The sequence below is a fragment of the Carettochelys insculpta genome, chromosome 3, assembly GCF_033958435.1.
Source record: "Carettochelys insculpta isolate YL-2023 chromosome 3, ASM3395843v1, whole genome shotgun sequence".
Taxonomy (NCBI): domain Eukaryota; kingdom Metazoa; phylum Chordata; order Testudines; family Carettochelyidae; genus Carettochelys; species Carettochelys insculpta.
This window is the reverse complement of record NC_134139.1, coordinates 196661097-196680334: the sequence shown is the minus strand read 5'-3', so window position 1 is coordinate 196680334 and position 19238 is coordinate 196661097. Positions and strand designations below refer to the sequence as shown.

The following is a 19238-nucleotide window of genomic DNA, read 5'->3' as shown; positions in this document are numbered from 1 at the left end:
TATAAGGGCAGGGATCAATTAATGCTTCAGTAATCTGAAATGGCACATAAAATGTCTTGATTTATATTAAGTAGAGGGTACAAAATATCTGCACCAGTGCTGGACTAAACACTTCAACATGTGTTGAGTATCCTAACATGCCTGGGTTATTGCTGAGGAGCATTTGAGCAAGTCTGGCACAGTGTCTGATTGACACATTCAATTCCAAGGATCCTGGATTAATAAAGGCCCTTTCATTGCAGTGCTGTAAATGGGTTGAATTCTTACTCTTTTTATAAGATTTAAAGGAAATTCTTGTGACATGTTGCAGCTTAAGTGCCAGGAAACCCACCAGCATATGCTACAGTGGGCTGTAGACTCAGTCCAATCAGTGTATAGTAGTATGCCATCAGTTTTTCCTTTTAAAATGGCACTTAAAACCAAGGGCATGTCTACAGGGAAGATCAACCCTGCCACAGTTAATCTTAAGTTGTTCAATTTTGTGTGCCTAGTAGGATGTGCTGAATCAAATTTACAGGGTGCCCCTCAACCATCTTACTCCTGCCTCCTAGATAGGAGTAAGGGAAGTTGACAGGAGTGCAGGCACTCCCCTGCTCTTAGGGGGGGTACCCAATTAAGGCTTGTCAACTTGAATTTAATGTAGCCAAAATTGCATACCTTAATTACACCTTCCCCTGTAGTGTAGTCCTGCCCTAATTTAGTGTTGCAGCTGGAATCTTTCAGGAGAAAAGCACAGCAGCCATGCAGAATATCTCCTCTCACTTCTACTTTGAAGAACTCTAAGAGGCCTCCGTTTTAAAAGGGCATAGTTGAGGTGGTGTATACAATGGAGAAGTGTTCATAACATCTTGCACAAAAATCTAACAGTCATTTAGTGGTCTGGTTTTCTACATGTTGCTTTGTACATAAAATCACCCAGCCTCATAATGAACTTTTTCTATGACAACAGTACTGGCTTGTAAGGACAAATGCTAAAATTAGAATTACAGGGACAGCTGTGGATACCAATGGCTTCTGACTTCAAGATGCTGATTTCTTTGGCATATGTGAAATTAATTCTTAATCTAGCAAAAACAAGATTTGAAATAGTCCAGTAAATACCCTTCATGAAGACTGTTAAGTTGCATATGTCAAAGTGTAAAATGAATACAGGTGCAGTCTTACAATTTAATGACAGGTCACATTTTATGCATTCACATTCCATTTACTAGAATAGCACATGAAGGTTTTTGTTGATCAGGCACGATTACAACAATAAACAAACACCTCTTAGCTTTGTAAAGATTATCACACATTTTACAGGTATTTTTAATACAGAATCTTAGTTGTGCTTAAGTCATAACTAGCTATGATATCAAATTTACAATAGGATCTTGACCAGAGTGAAACTACACCACAACTTTCTTGTTCCCTAACCTTGCAGTTACAATATACACTAATTCCAACTTTCATTACCCACTCATATAATCTTAAATTACTCAAAAGGCATAAAAATTGCATCATGTACCCTCTCAAAAGCATCATATGAAGCATCTTATCACAGAACTTCACCAGTGATACCATTTTTGTGCTTACTGGTTTAGGTTTATGTATCTATAAACTTAATAGAGGTTAAACTTCCTGCAATAATTCCTAAAGATAGACAAAGCTCATTGAAGGTATTTTATTTTGTAGGGATATAAAGGCTAATAGCTGAACACACAGCTTTGTCCCTTCAACACCTGTGCATGTGTCAACTTAAACAGGTTTTGTGAGCAAAGACTAACTTCATCAGAAGCAAGTGTGTGGATGCTCCACAGGGCCCTTCTTTCAAAAGAGCAGTCTTCATTTTCAACCACTGGCCCGTTCTTTCAAAAGAGCAGGGGCTGTGTGGACAATCTTTTGAAACACCAGATCACTTTTTTGATTCGCTCGTTTGTGTGTGGATGCACTCTTTGAAAGATCTTCCAGAAGAACATCTTTTGAAAGTTCTCTGTAGTGTAGATGTAGCATTCAGGTGCATGTAAAACTGGTGGCAGGGGCAGAGGGGGTGGGACTTGAGACAGAAAGCAGTGGAATCTGGCAATGCTAAACAAAATGTCTTACAGGCCACACACTGAACCCTGAAAACCCACAGGCCAGAGGTTGCCCTCCATGAGCTAGCTATCTGCATGCAACACCAGCCTTTTGTGAGCTGTATAACAACTCAGAAATACACAGCACTGCCTGATGCAAATTAAAGGCCAAAATGCACAATTGGACTATTTCAGCTATAAAGATGTCTGCTACAGAAGTGAAATTTGTTATAGTTGAGCAACAAAATTTGCTTGTGAGCTACCACTCTTCAAGGAAGAATTCCTACTAATTATGCAAATTTTCTAGCTCCACTATTTCAGATTATCCTGTCTTATCCACTCAAGCAAAAACCACCTTTTAAAATTCAGAGAAAATGTTTTTTACATTAAAAATTGCTAGTTTTTAAGATCTCTTGAATCAGAGGGGGTCTCATTGCCAGGTTACTCCTAAGCAGTATCCATTATTTTGGTATAGTTTCTGGATTACTTTCTGCAACAAACAACATAATGTGATGCAGAATGCCCTGTAGCTGCTAAGAAAGTCCTGCACACGCTCCACCTCCCAAAACCACATTTTTTAAAAGGACCACGTCAAGGTCACTGCTGACCAGTACAGTCTCAAATCCACTGGCAGCTGTGGAATTATAGCTGTTTAAGCTACCAGGCAGGAGAATAGATTTGACCTGCTGTGTTTAATATTTTGTTATTTATTACCTCCAGGAGACAGCCATATGTAGCGATCTTTTTGTAATTTAGCCCCATAGTTCCTGGTATAAAACACCCATCCCTGTATGTTCTTGTTAGCTTTTTCCCTATTTCACTTTCCTATGGAATATCTTAGTTCACTGAAGCCTTAAACAGTTGAATGAAGCAGAGGTTCAAATAAATTTAATTCTGACAGATTACTACAGTAATACCACTGAAATAGATCAAAGCACATAGTTTAGTTGCTATAATTTAGAAAATTCAGAGTACGTCTTTGCAACTTGTACAAACACTAGTGATATTTATTTTGTATGCACAAAATAGCAAACATTTTTATAGTATTCATTTAATTTGTCCATCCTTCTGCTATATTTTCTTAACCTAAAGTTTTTTTTTTAATCAGTGATTTCTTTTTAAATTTAGAAGATAAAGACCATGATCTTAGTGAATCTAAAATTATTTATCTACTTAATAATAAGTTCAAGAGGAGGTATGCAGGGGTTTAAAGTTACTAAACACCTACATACATATCCTTCCAGTGTTATTCAGAAGGATTTTCAACCCCTGAAAAATTAAGTGGTTATATGGTGCAAAACAAACATGCTCTCCCTGTGTGTATCTGTTACAAATGTACTCCAGTACACCAATGGATCGGCACTCACTTCATTTCACTTTGCGTGTATTTATTTTTGCAAATCCACTTATCTAGTTTCCAGGAAACCTTTTAAGCTCACAATAGCTAGAATAACTTTTCAGTTACTCTTAAAGAGCCTCCATTGGAAATTAATATTAGCCTTGTAGTAATGGCTGGGAAATTTCAGTGTGTTGCACCTGCACGCTAGATAATTGACTGTGGGTTAAGTGCTTAATAAAAACAAGAAGAAAAACAGTAACAAGAATGCTACCAAGAAAAACTCCTATAAAATAGGCATAGGACTCCTGTTCAAAGAATTTAGGATGCAGGTTTCTTGGAACTTCCATAAGAAGCAGATCTTCAACATTGCTGAAAGACCCATTGTTCGACAATGGACTGATACCAAGCAGATGGCACAATAAGGGATACAAATCTGAGAGATTCATGGCTTCTTTAGTGGTATTCTTTCTAAAGGCAGGACCATAGGCCAAGAAGATTGGGTGCATTTCGGGTAGGATGTTGTCATATCCATGATTACCCACTGGAAAGAGAAGAGAAAATGAGTTATCACAACTTACTGACAGCCTGAAGTTGTTAAAACATTTCTATTGCTCACTAAATGTAGGAGGTATTGAACTTTTGGACCTTTTCCAAGAAAATCCATGATGCAAAAGAAAAACAAATGGCCTGATTTGTTATAACACCAGTTTAATCACATTTCTGAACAAGCACACAAACGTTAAGTAGTAATGAACGGTCATAATATGAGACGCAGGGACTCGTAATGTTAACCTAAGCATTCATTTCACATAAATCATCAAGGGAATCACTTGAAATATTCAAGAATTTACTGTGGGGAGCTTCTCTATTCGCAGGGAGGCTAGAAGAGATGACTCAAAAGCAAGCAGTGACAGGAGAGATCTAGGAAGGGGAACCTCAAAAGCCTTTAGAGTTCAGTCTGCAGTCACTAGCATCACACACTGAAGCCTGATTAAAGTGGAGAATTTTACTCTGAAACAGGTCTGGCTTGTCCATACTGAACGGAGGCCTTTTTCTTTGCCTTTGCTTGACTCTTGGCCAATGTCCAGCCTTCTGGAACTGGCGTGAAACCCTGACTCATTTTCTACCCCACATCCCTGTCAATATGAAGACAGAAGCATGGAGCAGTCTCACAACTAGTGCTTCAAAGCAGTTTTCTTGAGCATTGTCTCAGAGCTCACAGGTAGCCCTAGAACAGGAGAAAGGTATGCACATGAATACATGCATCACAGAGGGAAAAAAAGCAAGGAAAATGTTGGATTACAGTGAACAGTAAAAATATTTGGAAACCTATATAGAGTGCTTTGACATCAGCTTTTCACCAGTGTGGAAGTCTGCTTTTAAGTGAACCTAGAACTGACAGGATTAGACGTATGTGGCAGAATCTAGTTTATTAATCAGCATTTAAACTTCCTGAGAGTATCACCTATTAACTCAGTAATGAAAAATCTCCAATTAAATCCCAAACCTGGATCTCCTCCATGGATATCTCCACCTCTCTATTTTGTCTAAATTTGTAAACAGAAATTGCTTTTCAGTTTTTCCAATGAAAAGGGGCTGGAGGTCATAACCTCTACTATATCACTTTAGCTCACCTTTTCAGAGACCACCATGAACATACTTTGTTAAACACATCATTAATACTCAACAGATAGTGGGTTAGTACCTGAATGGAAGGATGGAGGATGCACTGGCAAGTAAAAGGGAGTCCCAGGTCTATATTTTTTAAAAAGTGCTAAAACACACATCTTCTAATTCTCAGACCCCTTTAAAATGTCTCAAGCTGGGCACCCAAAAATGGTATCAGTCACTTTCAAAAACCTAGACCCAAAATTCAAGCCCTAAAAGTAGACAAATATAATAGTGTCTGATTTAGAATAGTCCAATATACTTAACAAATGCAGTAGTTTTTGCATCAGGTATTTGGGTGAGAGGAAAAATTAGCCAATATATAGCTAGAACACTCTTTGCTTGGTTTAACAAAACTGTTCTCCAGTTTCTGAATCAACAGACCAATCTCTCTCATCCAGCTTGGAAGTCCCTTCCAAAGCAATGTATGTGTATTCTGCATTAGAGACTAATCCTCCACAGCTCAATAGGCTGAGCTGCAGTGCTTCATACCACAATACCAACCGTAACAGAATTGGGGTCTAGGTTCTTAACAAGTCCAAGATCCCGTTCCTGCAAAAGGAAGTGGCTTTTTTTTTAAAGTTACATTTGTAATCAGCTAAAGCTTTTGAAGCCACTTTAGGACTGGATTTTCAAAAGCTCCCATAAAGAAAAAGAAGAACAAGTCCCACTAACTTTCAATAAGACTGTATGTTCTACTCCCTTTGAAAACTTCACCCACAGGTTTGAAGATATTTTAACATTTTTTTTAAACCAGCTATGGGGTTTTGGGGGCTGGAGTAGGGCAGGGGGTCAGCATTTATTAACTTGATTCTGCTCATTTGAATAGAAAAGACATAGATCTGAAACAGAATGAAGAAAAATATACTTACGTGAAAATTGATCAGATTTGTTTTGTAAGATTTCCCATCCTTTATCAGCCATTGCTAAAATTGGTTGAATCTTTCTGTTGTGTCTGTAATGTAATCTATCTGGAATCTCCTCCTTCTTATAAACAGTCATGTTGGGATGAGCGTTGACCAATGCTTCATATACTTCATCAAGTTTCCCTTGGACCAAACAAAATAAGATCATAATAGGGACAATACACAAGTAGCAACGAGGAGTCACTTAGTATTCATACTAGCTGTAGTTTTTATGATGTATTTCAGCAATGGGTATGAATAATAATAAAAAATTGTTATATTCAAGGGCAAAATTTAGCCATAAAAGAGGTTATATAGATAGAGTGGATGTAATGTTGTGATAACTTTTATTGTTAAGAGTTTTGGATGGCCATATTTTTCATCATAAAGATTTGATGAAATCACATGACCATAAGCAGACTTTCCAGTAAATTGTCATGCCCTCTCAATATTGAATTACAACAGTTCTCTGATGTTGTGCCTCTCTCTTTACTCAAACACAAAGGCTACACCTGTACTCCCAAGGCCCAATCCTACTTCCACTGAAATCAGTGGGAATTTTGCCCCCAGCTACAGTGAGAGCAGACTTGGGGCCCCAGCAACACTATCACCATTTACACAGAACACGGAAGGTTATTTGAGATGATTGATGGCATCTACTATTGCAGAGCAGTAACCTAGAATAGTCTCCCTGGCCTTGTTTAGATGGTGATGCCATAAAGTTTCAGAAAAGGAACTCTATGTCCAAGACTTGGGAGGTTAAATAGACAAGGAAGGGATTTTCAGCAGCGTTGGGTTTGAAAACAGGTGTAGTTTCAGCTCCTAAACTTGCTCATGTATGTACCTAGTTTTCAATATTAAAGCATTGCAGTTTGCTCTCCCTTGTTACCATGCCCTCCCTGTTTAAATAGTAACTAGATTCAGCATTTGCAGGCTTATTACAATATCATTTAGAACTGCATTACATACGCTAGGCAGTCCATAAGTTTGACACTCTGACTAACTGAGCAGGAAGTTTCTGCAGCACTAGTTTGATATTTAGAAATAAAACTGCTATTTTCTTTTTGTGGTTTATGCATATACATTTCAAAACAGGCAGCAAGCCAGGAACTGACAGCTGGTGTCTTTGCAGCCTAAAAAGAACTGAAAACTAGGAAGTGTAATGGTCACCGCAATTTCTTATTTGTCTTTGGGAGGCTAAAATTGTGACCTTATTTAGTTAAAAGGTCACAGCAGGCTTCATATAGGTGGGTCACCTCTCTCCTCTGTCCACTGGACCAAGTTTGTCTTCAGTTACGCCAATACATTCTGATAGTCACCGATATAGCCATTTCCTGCAACTCTGCATTACATTCTCTTTTCTCACTCCTAGCCTGAGAGGAGAGAGTAACCTCTTCCTGGACATAGGGACATCGAACTGGTCTCAGATTAAAGAGAGTCACACTTGTATGTAAATTAAGGGCAGAATTTAGTCTACAAATTACAGCCTATACAGAAAGGTTCAAATATCCTAAAACATGTCACACAACAGGGGTTGTCCCAAGTTGAGAAAGGCAAAGTCTGCTGCTTGTTTGTGTGTGTGTGGGTGGGTGGATAGGAGGTGGCTGGGACATGAAGAAAGAAGAGAGAAAAGAGCACATTCTGAGAGATCTGTTACACCAGCTTCTTAGCAAACACTAAAATTACAGTGACCATATCTCCTTATCCCAAATACAGGACAGTGAGACATGGTGGTGGGGTGGCTCCCCGACTACAGCTGCTAAGGGCTGCTACCCCAGCAGATCTCCCCAGCTGCCCCATGCCTTGGGGCACAAGGAAAGAGGCAGCAGTGGTGCCAGCGCTCCTCCCGGCTCCCCCCACGGCGGCGGGAGCTGGAAGCTGTACAGGTGAGCTCCTAGCTCCCAGCACTTTGGTACTCCTCCCGGCTCCCCTGAGGCATGAGGAGCCAGGAACCAGACAGCAACCACGGGGATCGGCTCCCAGCTTCCCCACACTTCAGGGAGTTGGGAAGGAGGAGGCAGCCACCCCCTTGCCCCAACATACCTTTCCCTCTGCAGGGCCCCCTCTGGTGTGGCCAGAAAGCACATGAGTATGTGCTGTCCATGCGCTCTCTGGCCAACACCTGCACACCAGCAGGGGGATGAATATGGGGCAATTAGGCCTTTGTTAAAATAAGCCGGGACGCCTTTTCGGCACCTCAAATACAGGGCTGTCCTGCCAAAAATGGGACAGATGGTCACCCTTACTAAAATCATCTCAGCTTCTACCTTTGGTAGAAGTCATTGGCTTCAACATGTCAACTGTAAGTAAGAAGATACAATGAAGCACTAGCAGAAATAATGTGCATTTCAATCTTTTTAGAGCAAGTTTTTCCTCTCTTTGCTGAAGACAGGTGGTACTACTTTGTTTTTGAGACCCTAGGAGCTTGATAAAGTTAAATGTAATAGCAGCTAAATTTTGAGGTTCAGGATTAGGAATAAGAATTTTCTCTTATGTAATTCCTTAAAATACAATTCCAGACAAAAACTGAATATAAAACTTCAAGCTGTGACTAATGGCTGAGTAAGTAGTTAATTTCTGGACAATTCAAAAATAGCTAAAAACCTACAGAGCACAAAAAAGTAATTTTAGCTATACCTATGAAAGACTAGTTTTATATTATCCACAATCTAAAGAACCAAACACAACGTGGAGATATTATCTTTTGTGTGAAGGTGCTATTTAAAGCAATGACCTCTAGATGGAAAGAAAGAAAAAACACATTACATAACATTGTAAATATCAAATAGAAGTTGAACCTCTCTAATCTGGCATGGTTTTAGTTAGCTGTATGACTATTTATCATGGGTGGGGCCAAGTTTCCCCACGATCACAAAGTTTGTTCACAACCACCAGTCCTGCCTCTCAAGTGTTCTGTGCTGTTATTTAGCTGAAATTTACCCCTACATGTCTTTTAAGAGCCCAGTAAGTGTTGGAAGAGTTGGTAATGTGCTAGACAATACTGATCTCCCATTATCTGGCAAATCTCTTGTCTTGCACTGGTCAGGTCACAAGAGTGCCAGACAAGAAAGGATCAACCTGCATCAGCTGTCACTCCTATTAAAGGGACATGTTCCAAATCATTTTAAAATCCCATCAGGGATGTTTTAGAATTTAAATTGAAGAGCTTTCAAAATTTGATTTATTTTCAATATTCACTTATGGTTCACTTAGCTTCACTTTTTGTTCATACACTAGGAAAATATTCAAATGCTGTGGAGAAGTTTACTTCCTAAACATGAATCTTTTTAAAGTCTGAATACACTTTTTTTTATTTTAAATTCAGCATAGATTTGGGACCTTGATCACCTATCAATGCCTATTTATATTTCAAGGACAAAGATTATAAAATTAAGTAGGAATCATGTTAAAATACAAAAGTTTATGATAAATATATTCAAGCGAGAAGGATGTCTGCATTCAATTTAAAAATTCTGGGCCCCTATTTTCTTGTAATATAATCAACACAAAAGCAAAGGAAATTGTCATGGATGAATGCAATAGTTGTCACTGCTGGATAGTAGTGATTAATTCTATTTCCATGCTGATGAGAATCAGGGTAACCCTGCTGAAGTCAAGAAAGGTAAATAAGTAAAGCCAGCAGGAGATCCTTGGTATTTCAAGTCAAGTACAGTAAACCGTCAATTTATGTGGCGGTTGCATCCTGGGCAACCTCTGCTTAAATCAAATTTAATGTAAATGGGGGGAGGGGGATGAGGAGAGCTGATGAATTCCTCTGGCTGGGGGAAGCGGGGAAGTTACCCCTGCAGGTGGGTGGAGGCCGAGTTAGGTGTGGGTCACGGCGCCTGCTGCTCCAGCCATTGGCCATGCAGAAGAGCCATGGCGCTCCTACCACCCCCCAGATGCAGCACAGCTTGGTCCCTGGACTGCTTGGGCTGAGGCAGCTCCAGCTGCAGCACTGGACCCCGGGCAGCTCCAGTGTGGCTTGGCCCTGGGGCTGCTCCAGCAGCAGCAGCTCCAGTCATGGTGCTGGATCCTAGGGCAGCTCCAGCCATGGCATGACTAGGCCCCAGCAGCTCCAGCCATGCCTGTGCCTTTCCACCCCTAGCATTGCAGCACCAGAGAGCCACAAGGCAGGAGCTGCCTCCTAGGGAGCCCCTGAGCAGGCTGGCAGCACGGAGGTAATCAGTGAGATGGGGTACAAGAAAGTAGGATCCCCCAGATTTGACTCGTGTTAATATAAAAACATGTAAGGCGAGTCCATGCAAAGTGAGGATCAACTATATGGAGAAAACCTTATTGGATGCTCATCTGCATCACATCTGGCAATGAGATACTAAGATAATAGGTACTTAATCACTGTATCTGGCTTCTGTGTAAACACATCATAGGGTTTATCAGAGTTTGGGCTGGTGAGCATTACAGTACTTTAAAAATGAGTAAATCCATTTTAGATAGCTATGCTAGACAGAGATATCAATACTAAACAAGGATATGAACCTGCAAACTTCAACCCATGCAGGTCAGTTCACGACAGAAGTCCCACTGGCTTCAATATGTTTGCTAACTTGAATAAGAACCAAAGCCTGTAAGAGCAAGCCCATTTTGATACTCAGTTTTCTCTAGCCACAGTTTTCATTAGAGTCACAGAACTGGAAAGGGCCTTGAGATATCATCTAGTCCAGTCCCCTGAACTCCTGATAGTATTATTATGTTGACCATCCAGGACAGGTGATTGTGGAACATCCATAATTCTAGATTTTTAAACAGCAGGTTAGTCAACCTCTGTAGGCAATTTATTCCAGATTTCTTTTACCTAATGTCCAACCTAAACAAACCTTGCTCCAACTTAAGCCAATTGCATCTTACCCTAACCTCAGAGGTTAAGAAAAACAGCACTCTCTTTTTCATCCTTGTATGAATAGTTCTCATGCACATGCAAGGTTATGTTCATTCTCAGTTTTCTCTTCTCCAGACTAAACTAACCCATTTTTTTTTTCAAATCTTCTTTCAGAGAGCATGCTTTCTAGATCTTTAGTAAGTTTTGTTGCTGTTCTCTGTACTTTCCTCTATTTGTTCACATCTTTCATGAAATGTGGCATCCAGAACAGGACATCATAATGCTCCTGTTGAGACCCAATCAATGCATAATAGAATGGAAAAAAATACTTCTTGTGTCTTGCTTACAACACTTCTGCTAATACAGCCTGGAACATTTGCTTCTCCCCCGCCCCCAACAGTGTTGCATTATTGACTCATATTTAGCCTGCGACTCACAAAGACCACAAAATGTGACCTGGGGGTCATTCTTTGTAGCCAGTCATTTCTTATTTTGCAGATGTGCAACTAATTGAGCCTCCCTAAGCATCTTTATTGAATTTCACTCTATTTACTTCAAACCATTTCTCCAAATCATGTTGAAATGTAATCCTGTTCTCCAAAGCACTTTCACCCCCTCAATCTTAGTATTATCTGCAATCTTTAGAAGTGTACTCTACCATCATCTAATTAATTGATGAATATGTAGAACAGAATCAGTCCTAGAATTGCTTCCCTGCAGTACGCCCCTCCAGTTGGGCTGTAAACCACTGATCACTCTGAGAACAAAAACAAAAAAGCACTCATATAGCACTTTAAAGAGTACAGTTTTCCAACCAGTTATGGGAGCACCTTTATAGTAGCTCCCTCTAAGTTGCATTTGACTAGTTTGTTTATGAGATCATTCAAGTCAGTATCAACAGCCTTGCTAAAAATGAAGATATGTCACATCTACTGCTTTTCCCCTATCCTCAAAGCTTTTCTCTGTCATTTTAATATCATAGTTCCTACCTTCTTTCGGCAAAATGGCTATGACTGGAGAATGGTCGACCATTGTATACAGCTCTCTCTCCACATAGCGATCAAGCTCTATGAGCCTTTCTGAAGAGGACTGTGCCATTCCATGGTCACTTGTGATTATGATATTCAGGGTGTCCCACAACTTTGCTTTCTTCAGTTCTGATATCAGATATCCCAGCTTGCCATCAATCTCACTAATGACTGCATCCATAAGTGGATTATCTGGCCCCAAAGCATGCCCCATTGCATCAGGCTGCTCCCAGTATAGAAGACCAAAATTTATGGGTTCTTCTGAGGTAAACCAATTGATAAGTTTGGCAACTCGATCTTCAAATGAAACAGACTCATTGTAAAACAGATAGTGTGAAGGAAATATTCCATGTATTTTTACATCTGTTCCAGGCCACATAGCAGCCCCAGTTTTATGTCCTTCCATTTGATTGGTGACCCATATTGGACAGGCTTCTTCCCAGAATTTTGAATTATAGATGTTCATGCTGTTCAGGGAGAAAGTTTTGTTCAGGATAGGATCATACATTTCATTAGCAACTATGCCATGGTTCTCTGCATAGAGACCAGTCACCATTGTATAGTGATTGGGATAAGTTTTTGTAATAAACACATTAGTAACCTGTTTAACATGAGCACCATTCTTCATGATATAATGAAAATTAGGTGTTGGGACTTTATAAATGTAATCCCACCGAAACCCATCAAAAGATAATAGCAATACTCTGGGCTGGTCCTGCTGGACAGAAAGTGTGCTTGGAAAAGTCATCATGCAGACTGCCACAACTCCCCAATAGCAATTCAAAGCCATCTTGGAAAAGCTTTTTCACTCAGGCACAAAGTTGATGTCTGTAGAATACAAAGGCAAAATTCAGTTAACACTTTTGCTAGTGAATTATCTTGAACACTTACCCTTGCCATAGTGTAAGTTAATCTGAAAAAGTTTGAGTAAACCTTGTCTAGTGGTACTCACAAAGCTCCCATCATCGGCAAACTCCTCACAAACCTTAATTAAGCTAGATAAGGAAATGGTACTATCCCCATTTTACATAGGAGAAACTGAGGCACAGAAATATTAAATGGTTTACCAAAGGTTACACAGCAGTTTGTGGTACTACCAGTCCTTTGAACAAAATAAAGCATTCTCCGTCTTCCACTGACAAATTTTCAAACACTGGAGACTACATAAAAAGGCTTCCCCTCTCCTCTCATGTTTATTGGATATGTTTGTTTCCTGGTTCTGTTATGATTTTAACCAGTTCTATGTATCAGCAACAGTGAGGCACATCATACAAATTTGCCTTTCACTCTTTATCCAAAACATGTTTTATTTTATTGATCCTTCTGAAATAATACAATATACAACCTTTGACTAAAATTGGTAGTTCTATAGTGAACATCAAGCATACTTATATCTATGAGGCTTATGACTGATTATCCCTATGTGTCTGATCCCTCAAGTTGAATTTTTCTTAAAAGGCTGAAGAACAAATGAAGACATAACTCTTCTTTTATCTATCTGTGGAAACTAAGTACTTGTGAGACAAAGTCTTCAGTTTAAGGCTTTATCTACACTACATCAGGTTGCTAAAAAGCGGGACAGCGTAAAAACTGTTTGTAGGCACTTTTGCCAATAAAAAACTTGCATCCACAAAGCACTATTGTCTTGGTGGTGGTGGTGGGGAGAGTACAGAAGAGGGGATAAGTATCTATGAATGATAAAACCTTTATTGCTCAATTGTCAATGTCGACAAAGCCTAAATCTCCACACCACCTTGCAATTTTTTATCTTTCCCTTCACAGCTTCCAACCTGGGCCCAAAACCCTGCCTCAGTTCACAATATCTCTATCAGAAGGATAGCTGTATCACTCTGTAGGTCTAAGCCAGGAAAGCTCATTGCCTAATGAATAGAATGGTTTGTATTTAAGGTGCTTTTTTTTTTTTGTAATAACTTTAATCAATCTGAACTACCAATATAGACGCATTAATGGCCCTTGTATATGAACACTTCACAAATATTAATACAGTGATCTTCAAAACACTTTTTGAGGCCAGGAAGTATTATCTTCATTATATGTTTGTTCAATAATAGAGCCAAGAACTAAACCTGGATCTCTGGAGGCCCAATTCAAAGTTTTAAATTGCAAATCACCACCCTTCACACTTTTCACAATTCAGTGCTTGAAAGCATAGCAATTAAAGTGATAGATGAGTAGGCCTAAGCAAAAGAATGAGATTTGGACATGTGATGAAAATATTAGTCTTCAAATATTGTACTGTAGGTAGTCCATCATGTCCGATGATGACGTCTTAAGCTTGCACAGGCTCATCAGTTGTGGACTCGCATGTGACTGAGGAGTCCATGCTTTGAACGGCATGGGCGTTCACAGTAGGGACAAGGGAATTGTCCTGGCTCTGTTGGTGCGGCTGCCGCTGCTTTCTTCCTCTCACGAGCATCAACGAGGCATACGCGTCGCTGCTCTATGAAGTTGTCATACACATGTCATACGAGAGCATGCCAGCCTGTTCAGTCTTTTGCACGCTGCTCTAGCTGATCTGGTTTTAAACCAGCATGAGCAATGTTGGCTTTCACGCAGTCTTTATATCTCTTGCAAGGTCTGCCTTGATTCCTTTTGCCCTGGGAGAGTTCACCGTAGAGGAGTTGCTTAGGGATTCTTGACTCCTCCATTCGTATGATGTGCCCTGTCCAGTGAAGCTGGGCTTTCAGAATCATGGCTTTGATGCTCGTGGTTCCTGCTCTGTCCAGGACTTCCCAGTTCATAACTCTGTCCTACCATCAAATGTGCAGTATTGACCTCAGGCTGCGTGTGTGGAAGTGTTCCAGCAGTTTTATATGTTTTCTGTACAAGGTCCAGGTTTGACAGCTATACAGGAGACTGGTCAGGACTACAGCCTTGTACACTTTGGCCGTTTCTACAAATGCCACTAATAAAACAGCCCAAAATATGCTAATGAGGCACAGATGCAAATTCCCCATGCCTTATTAGCAGAAGGTCATGTGATTTGGAGTCCAGAAGACATTCTTCTAAATGGCATTTTGGAGTCCAGAAGCGCAGCCCCCGGGTGATCTTCCAGAAGGAAGGAAAATTTTTCAGAAGAAGGGGTCTCCAGCAGAAGGACTTCCTTCCGGAAGACCAAATGGCCTTTCAGTTTAGTGGAATGTTGGATATTGTGCTGATTCAACACTTGTGCTCTCAGATGTCATAGTGCCTGACTGACCTGGCAGATTCTGGCATTGGTTTCTTTATCAAGGGAGCCATCACTGGCTATCACACTGCCAAGGTACTTGAACTCCTCTACTGTTTTTAACTCTGTTCCTTCAATAAAGATTGAAGCGGGGAGAACAGCAAATCCTGGAGCAGGCTGAAACAGTACCTTGGTCTTTCCTAGGCTGATGGTCAAACCAAAGAGGCGAGTGGCATCAGCAAACTTGTTGACGATGAGCTGGAGATCAGATTCCTTGTGTGCCACAACTGCACAGTTGTCAGCAAAAAGAGCTTCAAGGATGAGCCTCTAAAGCGCCTTGGTTTTAGCATTCAGATGATGAAGGTCGAAAAGTGACCCATCAAGTCTGTATTTTATGTAGACTCCATGGTCCAGGTCCCTAACTGCGTGGCTGAGGACGCACGTGAAAAAGAGTTTGAATAACACTGGGGCCAGCACGCACCCTTGCTTCACACCATTCGATATCTCAAATGGATCTGAGGACTCGCCATTTGAAAAAACAAAGCCAGTCATGTCATCGTGGAACAGGCATATGAGGTTAACAAATCTTCTTGGGCAGCCAAGTTTTGACAGGATAATTCACAGGGCTTCTCTGTTGACAGTGTCAATTGCCTTGGTCAGGTCTATAAAGACAGCGTACGGATCCAAGTTCTGCTCTATGCACTTTTCCTGGACCTGACAAACAGCAAAGATCATGTCAACAGTGGTGCGGCCTGGGCAAAAACCCACACTGTGCCTCTGGTAGGTTCTCCTCTGAGATGCTGGCGATCAGACTGTTGAGGAGGACTCGAGCCAAGATCTTCCCAGCAGTACAGAGAAGGGAGATGCCCTGGTAATTTCCACAGTCAGCTTTGTTGCCCTTGTTCTCGAAGAGCAAGATGATTGTGGCATCCTTAAAGTCTTTGGGCATGTCTTCTTCTTCCCAGATGCTGATCAAGATGTTGTGAAAGGCTTCAGGTGACACTGGTTCTGGCGCTTTGAAAATTTCAGCAAGGATACTGTCCATTCCAGGGGTTTTGCCAGAGGTGGTCCGACTGATTGCCTTTTTGACCTCATCCATTGTAGGGGGCAAGTTAAGGCTGTCTATTGTGGGTTTCTGAGGGATCTGGTCTAAGGCCACAGGGTCGACAATGGAGGGTCTGTTGAGAAGGTTGCTGAAGTGTTCTCTCCACCTATTGTTGATGCTGTTCTTCTCCCTCAGAAGGGTCACGCCATCTGTAGACAGGAGAGGTACAGTATTTGGCTTTGAAGGCCCATATATAGTTTTGAACATCTTGGAGTTCTTGGTGTCAGCATAGTATTGGACTTCATCAGCTTTATTCTCCCACCACTCGTCTCGCTGTGAGGGCAGAACTGCCAGCTGCCGCATACTGGCCATTTTGGCTGGGACAAGCAGTTTTTGGGACACATTTTCTAGTTCCCTCCCTGTGCAACAGCTTTTCCACTTTAAACATTCTCCTGCACAGGTTCTTTGCACATTCTCGTCACTTCTGTCTACCTCAAAGTCCTGAGGCGATGGCAGAGGGGCAAAGCGATAGGTGGAGGTGATCACTCAGAGTCGTAGCTCCAAACCTGCACACAGGTGGCCTGTGGACTTCGGTCACTCAACTCTGACCCCGGGATGACAGAGGAGTTCGGCAGCATCCCAGGCGACTGAGCAGGCCTTTTTAGGGAGAGCACTGCTCATGGCTGGGACTTCCTAGATTGCAGTGCATGGCCATACCGTCTTCGGTGCCTTGTCATACCCTTTGTTCCCCACATACCATTGCAGAACCGCCTTCCTGGTCGTTGGATCTTGCTGTTGATCTCATCCGTCCAATCCGCCAGGGCTGACTTTGCATGCTGGGATAGGCAATTCCCTATCTCACCCCAGATTTCAGATCTGCTGGCTACCCTCACCTGGTTTAGCCCGCCTGTTGAAGTGGTTTATCAGGGTGTGGCTGTTGCATGCTACAGCTTCTTGGAGCCATAGGTGAGAACTGGGTGCCAGGTGGGGACCGAAGTGCACGAACTACCCCTGAAGAAACACGACAAGTCCCCACACCAGAGGAACTACCCCTCCCTGGACACCCCAATCTTCAAATATATGGAGGGATCAAATCCCATCCTCTCACCAAACAGTAACAGGTTTAAGATGAAGCTGGGAAAAAGTGAAGGTTTTACAGAAGAAGCTGATAATTTGTCCTACTGCACACTCATTTTTATAGTTAATAAGGAAGGTTATAGAAAAGTACACAAAATAGCAGGTACTAAATGCCTCTTTAATACATCAAGGAACTGGGAACCCACACTGCAGCTGGGTTTGGTGTGGGGAACTAGGAGCCTTGGCGGCAGACAGGCTCCCAATGGGGAGCCCAAGAAGCAGCTGGGCTCCAGCTGGAGCTCTCCACCTCTCTGGAGTAACAGTACCACTGTGATCACTGTATGGTTAATAGCAGAAAACTCTTCTGATCAATTTTTGGGGTCTACTGCCTCACCATGTTAGATCTCTCAGCCTATGTCTACACTGGACATAGGCATCAGCTGCGAATAGACCGATTGCACAGCTAAAATCGACTTTGATGTCTGTCTACATGGAGGAAGATCAAAGGCTGTGCAAAACAAAACCCTGGAAGAATGACCCTGAGTGGGTTGGTCTTCCACAGTAGAGTGGCTGTAAGCTCATTGAGATGGAATTCTTAAGTCAGTGTAGGAGGAGCAAGTCTTAAGTTCCTTATGTCGACCTTACTCTCCAATGAAGACTGGACCATAACCTAACAAAGAAACAGGAAAGCACCAACAAATGGGTTCCATAATACCTTTGCTGGGGGAAGTACTGGATTGGCCAGGGTGACTATATCTTAACCTTTGCTTCTCTATGGTCCAAATCTAAGAATCTCCCAATGTTGTATTTTAGTTAACTAATACACCCAACTCTTTTGAAAAGGCTGTCTGGATGTGATACACTGATCCTTGAAAAGTGTAAACATTATGTATCTAAGTCAGGAAACTCAGCTGGAATCACTGGACAGATATAGTGTTAAACAGATGTGCTCAGAGCCCAGAGGCACTAAGGTCTAGTGGCCTAACGTTATAGAAAACTGGGACCCTGTGAGAATCTGGTACACTGAAGGGGTCCCTGACACTGATGTAATCATCCCTTGTTGCCTTATGAATATATGAAACACATTCCTCTAAGTCTGATATCAAAAGGACTAATATACTAGAGAAAATCAATAGGAATCAAGGAACTCTACGGCTCTTGCACCTATCAGCTCTTTCTCAGGCACTCCTGACATTTCAAGCTGATTAGGGCTACTGCATACCTCTTGTTTCCCTAAGATGACAACAGGAAGTTTCTTCAACTTTTCTGCCTCATGCACCTTGCCTTGAAATTACTCAGAGGATACACCAGCATGATGGGCTCAGATACCAGAGACAAAAATTTAGATTGCAATCCAAGCAGAGTCTCTTAAAAGCAGACCAGAGTAGAAATGCAAAGGAAAACAGCATGGAGTAGTGCAGTATTGGGCTCAAGTAGGACAGAGGCAGGTACATGGGGGGCGGGGGAGAAGTGGAGGGGCATCTAAAATTATTCAGGGAAATGAACAGTAAAACACAGGCAGCTCCCCCCCCCCCCGCAGTTGGCCTCATCCACCCCAGCCAGGGATCAGGAGACAGGCGTCCATGCAGCCTGGATCAAGTGTCACGTCCTTGTCGGGGCACACCCGGTGCATGAGGCTACAAAGGGGGCTGACACCTCCCCACAGGTCGGCATCCCTGGAAGCAGAAGGAGGAACCCGCCCGAGGTCGGTAGCCCCGGGGGAGGGTACACAAAGGGGAGCCCGCACCACTCACCCATGGCTACAACGGCGGCGGGGGGGGGAGGGTAGTAAAGGGGGAACCCGCACTACCCACCTTCAAACCATACCCTGGAGAGCAGAGACGCGATATATCGACATCCCCAGGGACCAGAGAGATGGAACCGGCCCCACCCCTTCCCCACTAGTAACCCGGAGATAGGAGCGGGCAGCTGACACCGCGATATATCTCCATCCTCCGGGGTCCGAGCGGGGAACCAGCTAGTCGTGGGGGAGGGGCAGAGGGTGTGCGTACCTCAACGCCTCAGTCACGCGCTCCCAACGGCAGGTTCGCCAGCTCTCCCTCCGCGAACGCTGACACCGCCCCTTCAGTGAAAA

At 42.1% G+C, this 19238-nt stretch overlaps 1 protein-coding gene across 2 annotated transcripts; it reads right to left on the bottom strand.

The window, feature by feature from the left end:
- Positions 1 to 1166: 1166 nt before the first annotated feature.
- Positions 1167 to 19238, bottom strand: ENPP5 (ectonucleotide pyrophosphatase/phosphodiesterase family member 5). 2 transcript variants are annotated; one of them, XM_074991359.1, is made up of 4 exons: positions 19156 to 19238; positions 11796 to 12662; positions 5934 to 6110; positions 1167 to 3934 (listed from the first exon to the last, which is right to left on the bottom strand). In XM_074991359.1, exons 2-4 carry the CDS (start codon positions 12622 to 12624, stop codon positions 3549 to 3551), a joined length of 1392 nt encoding a protein of 463 aa, XP_074847460.1. In that variant the 5' UTR covers positions 12625 to 12662; positions 19156 to 19238; the 3' UTR covers positions 1167 to 3548. The 2 variants fall into 2 exon arrangements, with proteins under 2 accessions (XP_074847460.1, XP_074847461.1); XM_074991360.1 differs by lacking the exon at positions 19156 to 19238 and adding an exon at positions 18958 to 19134.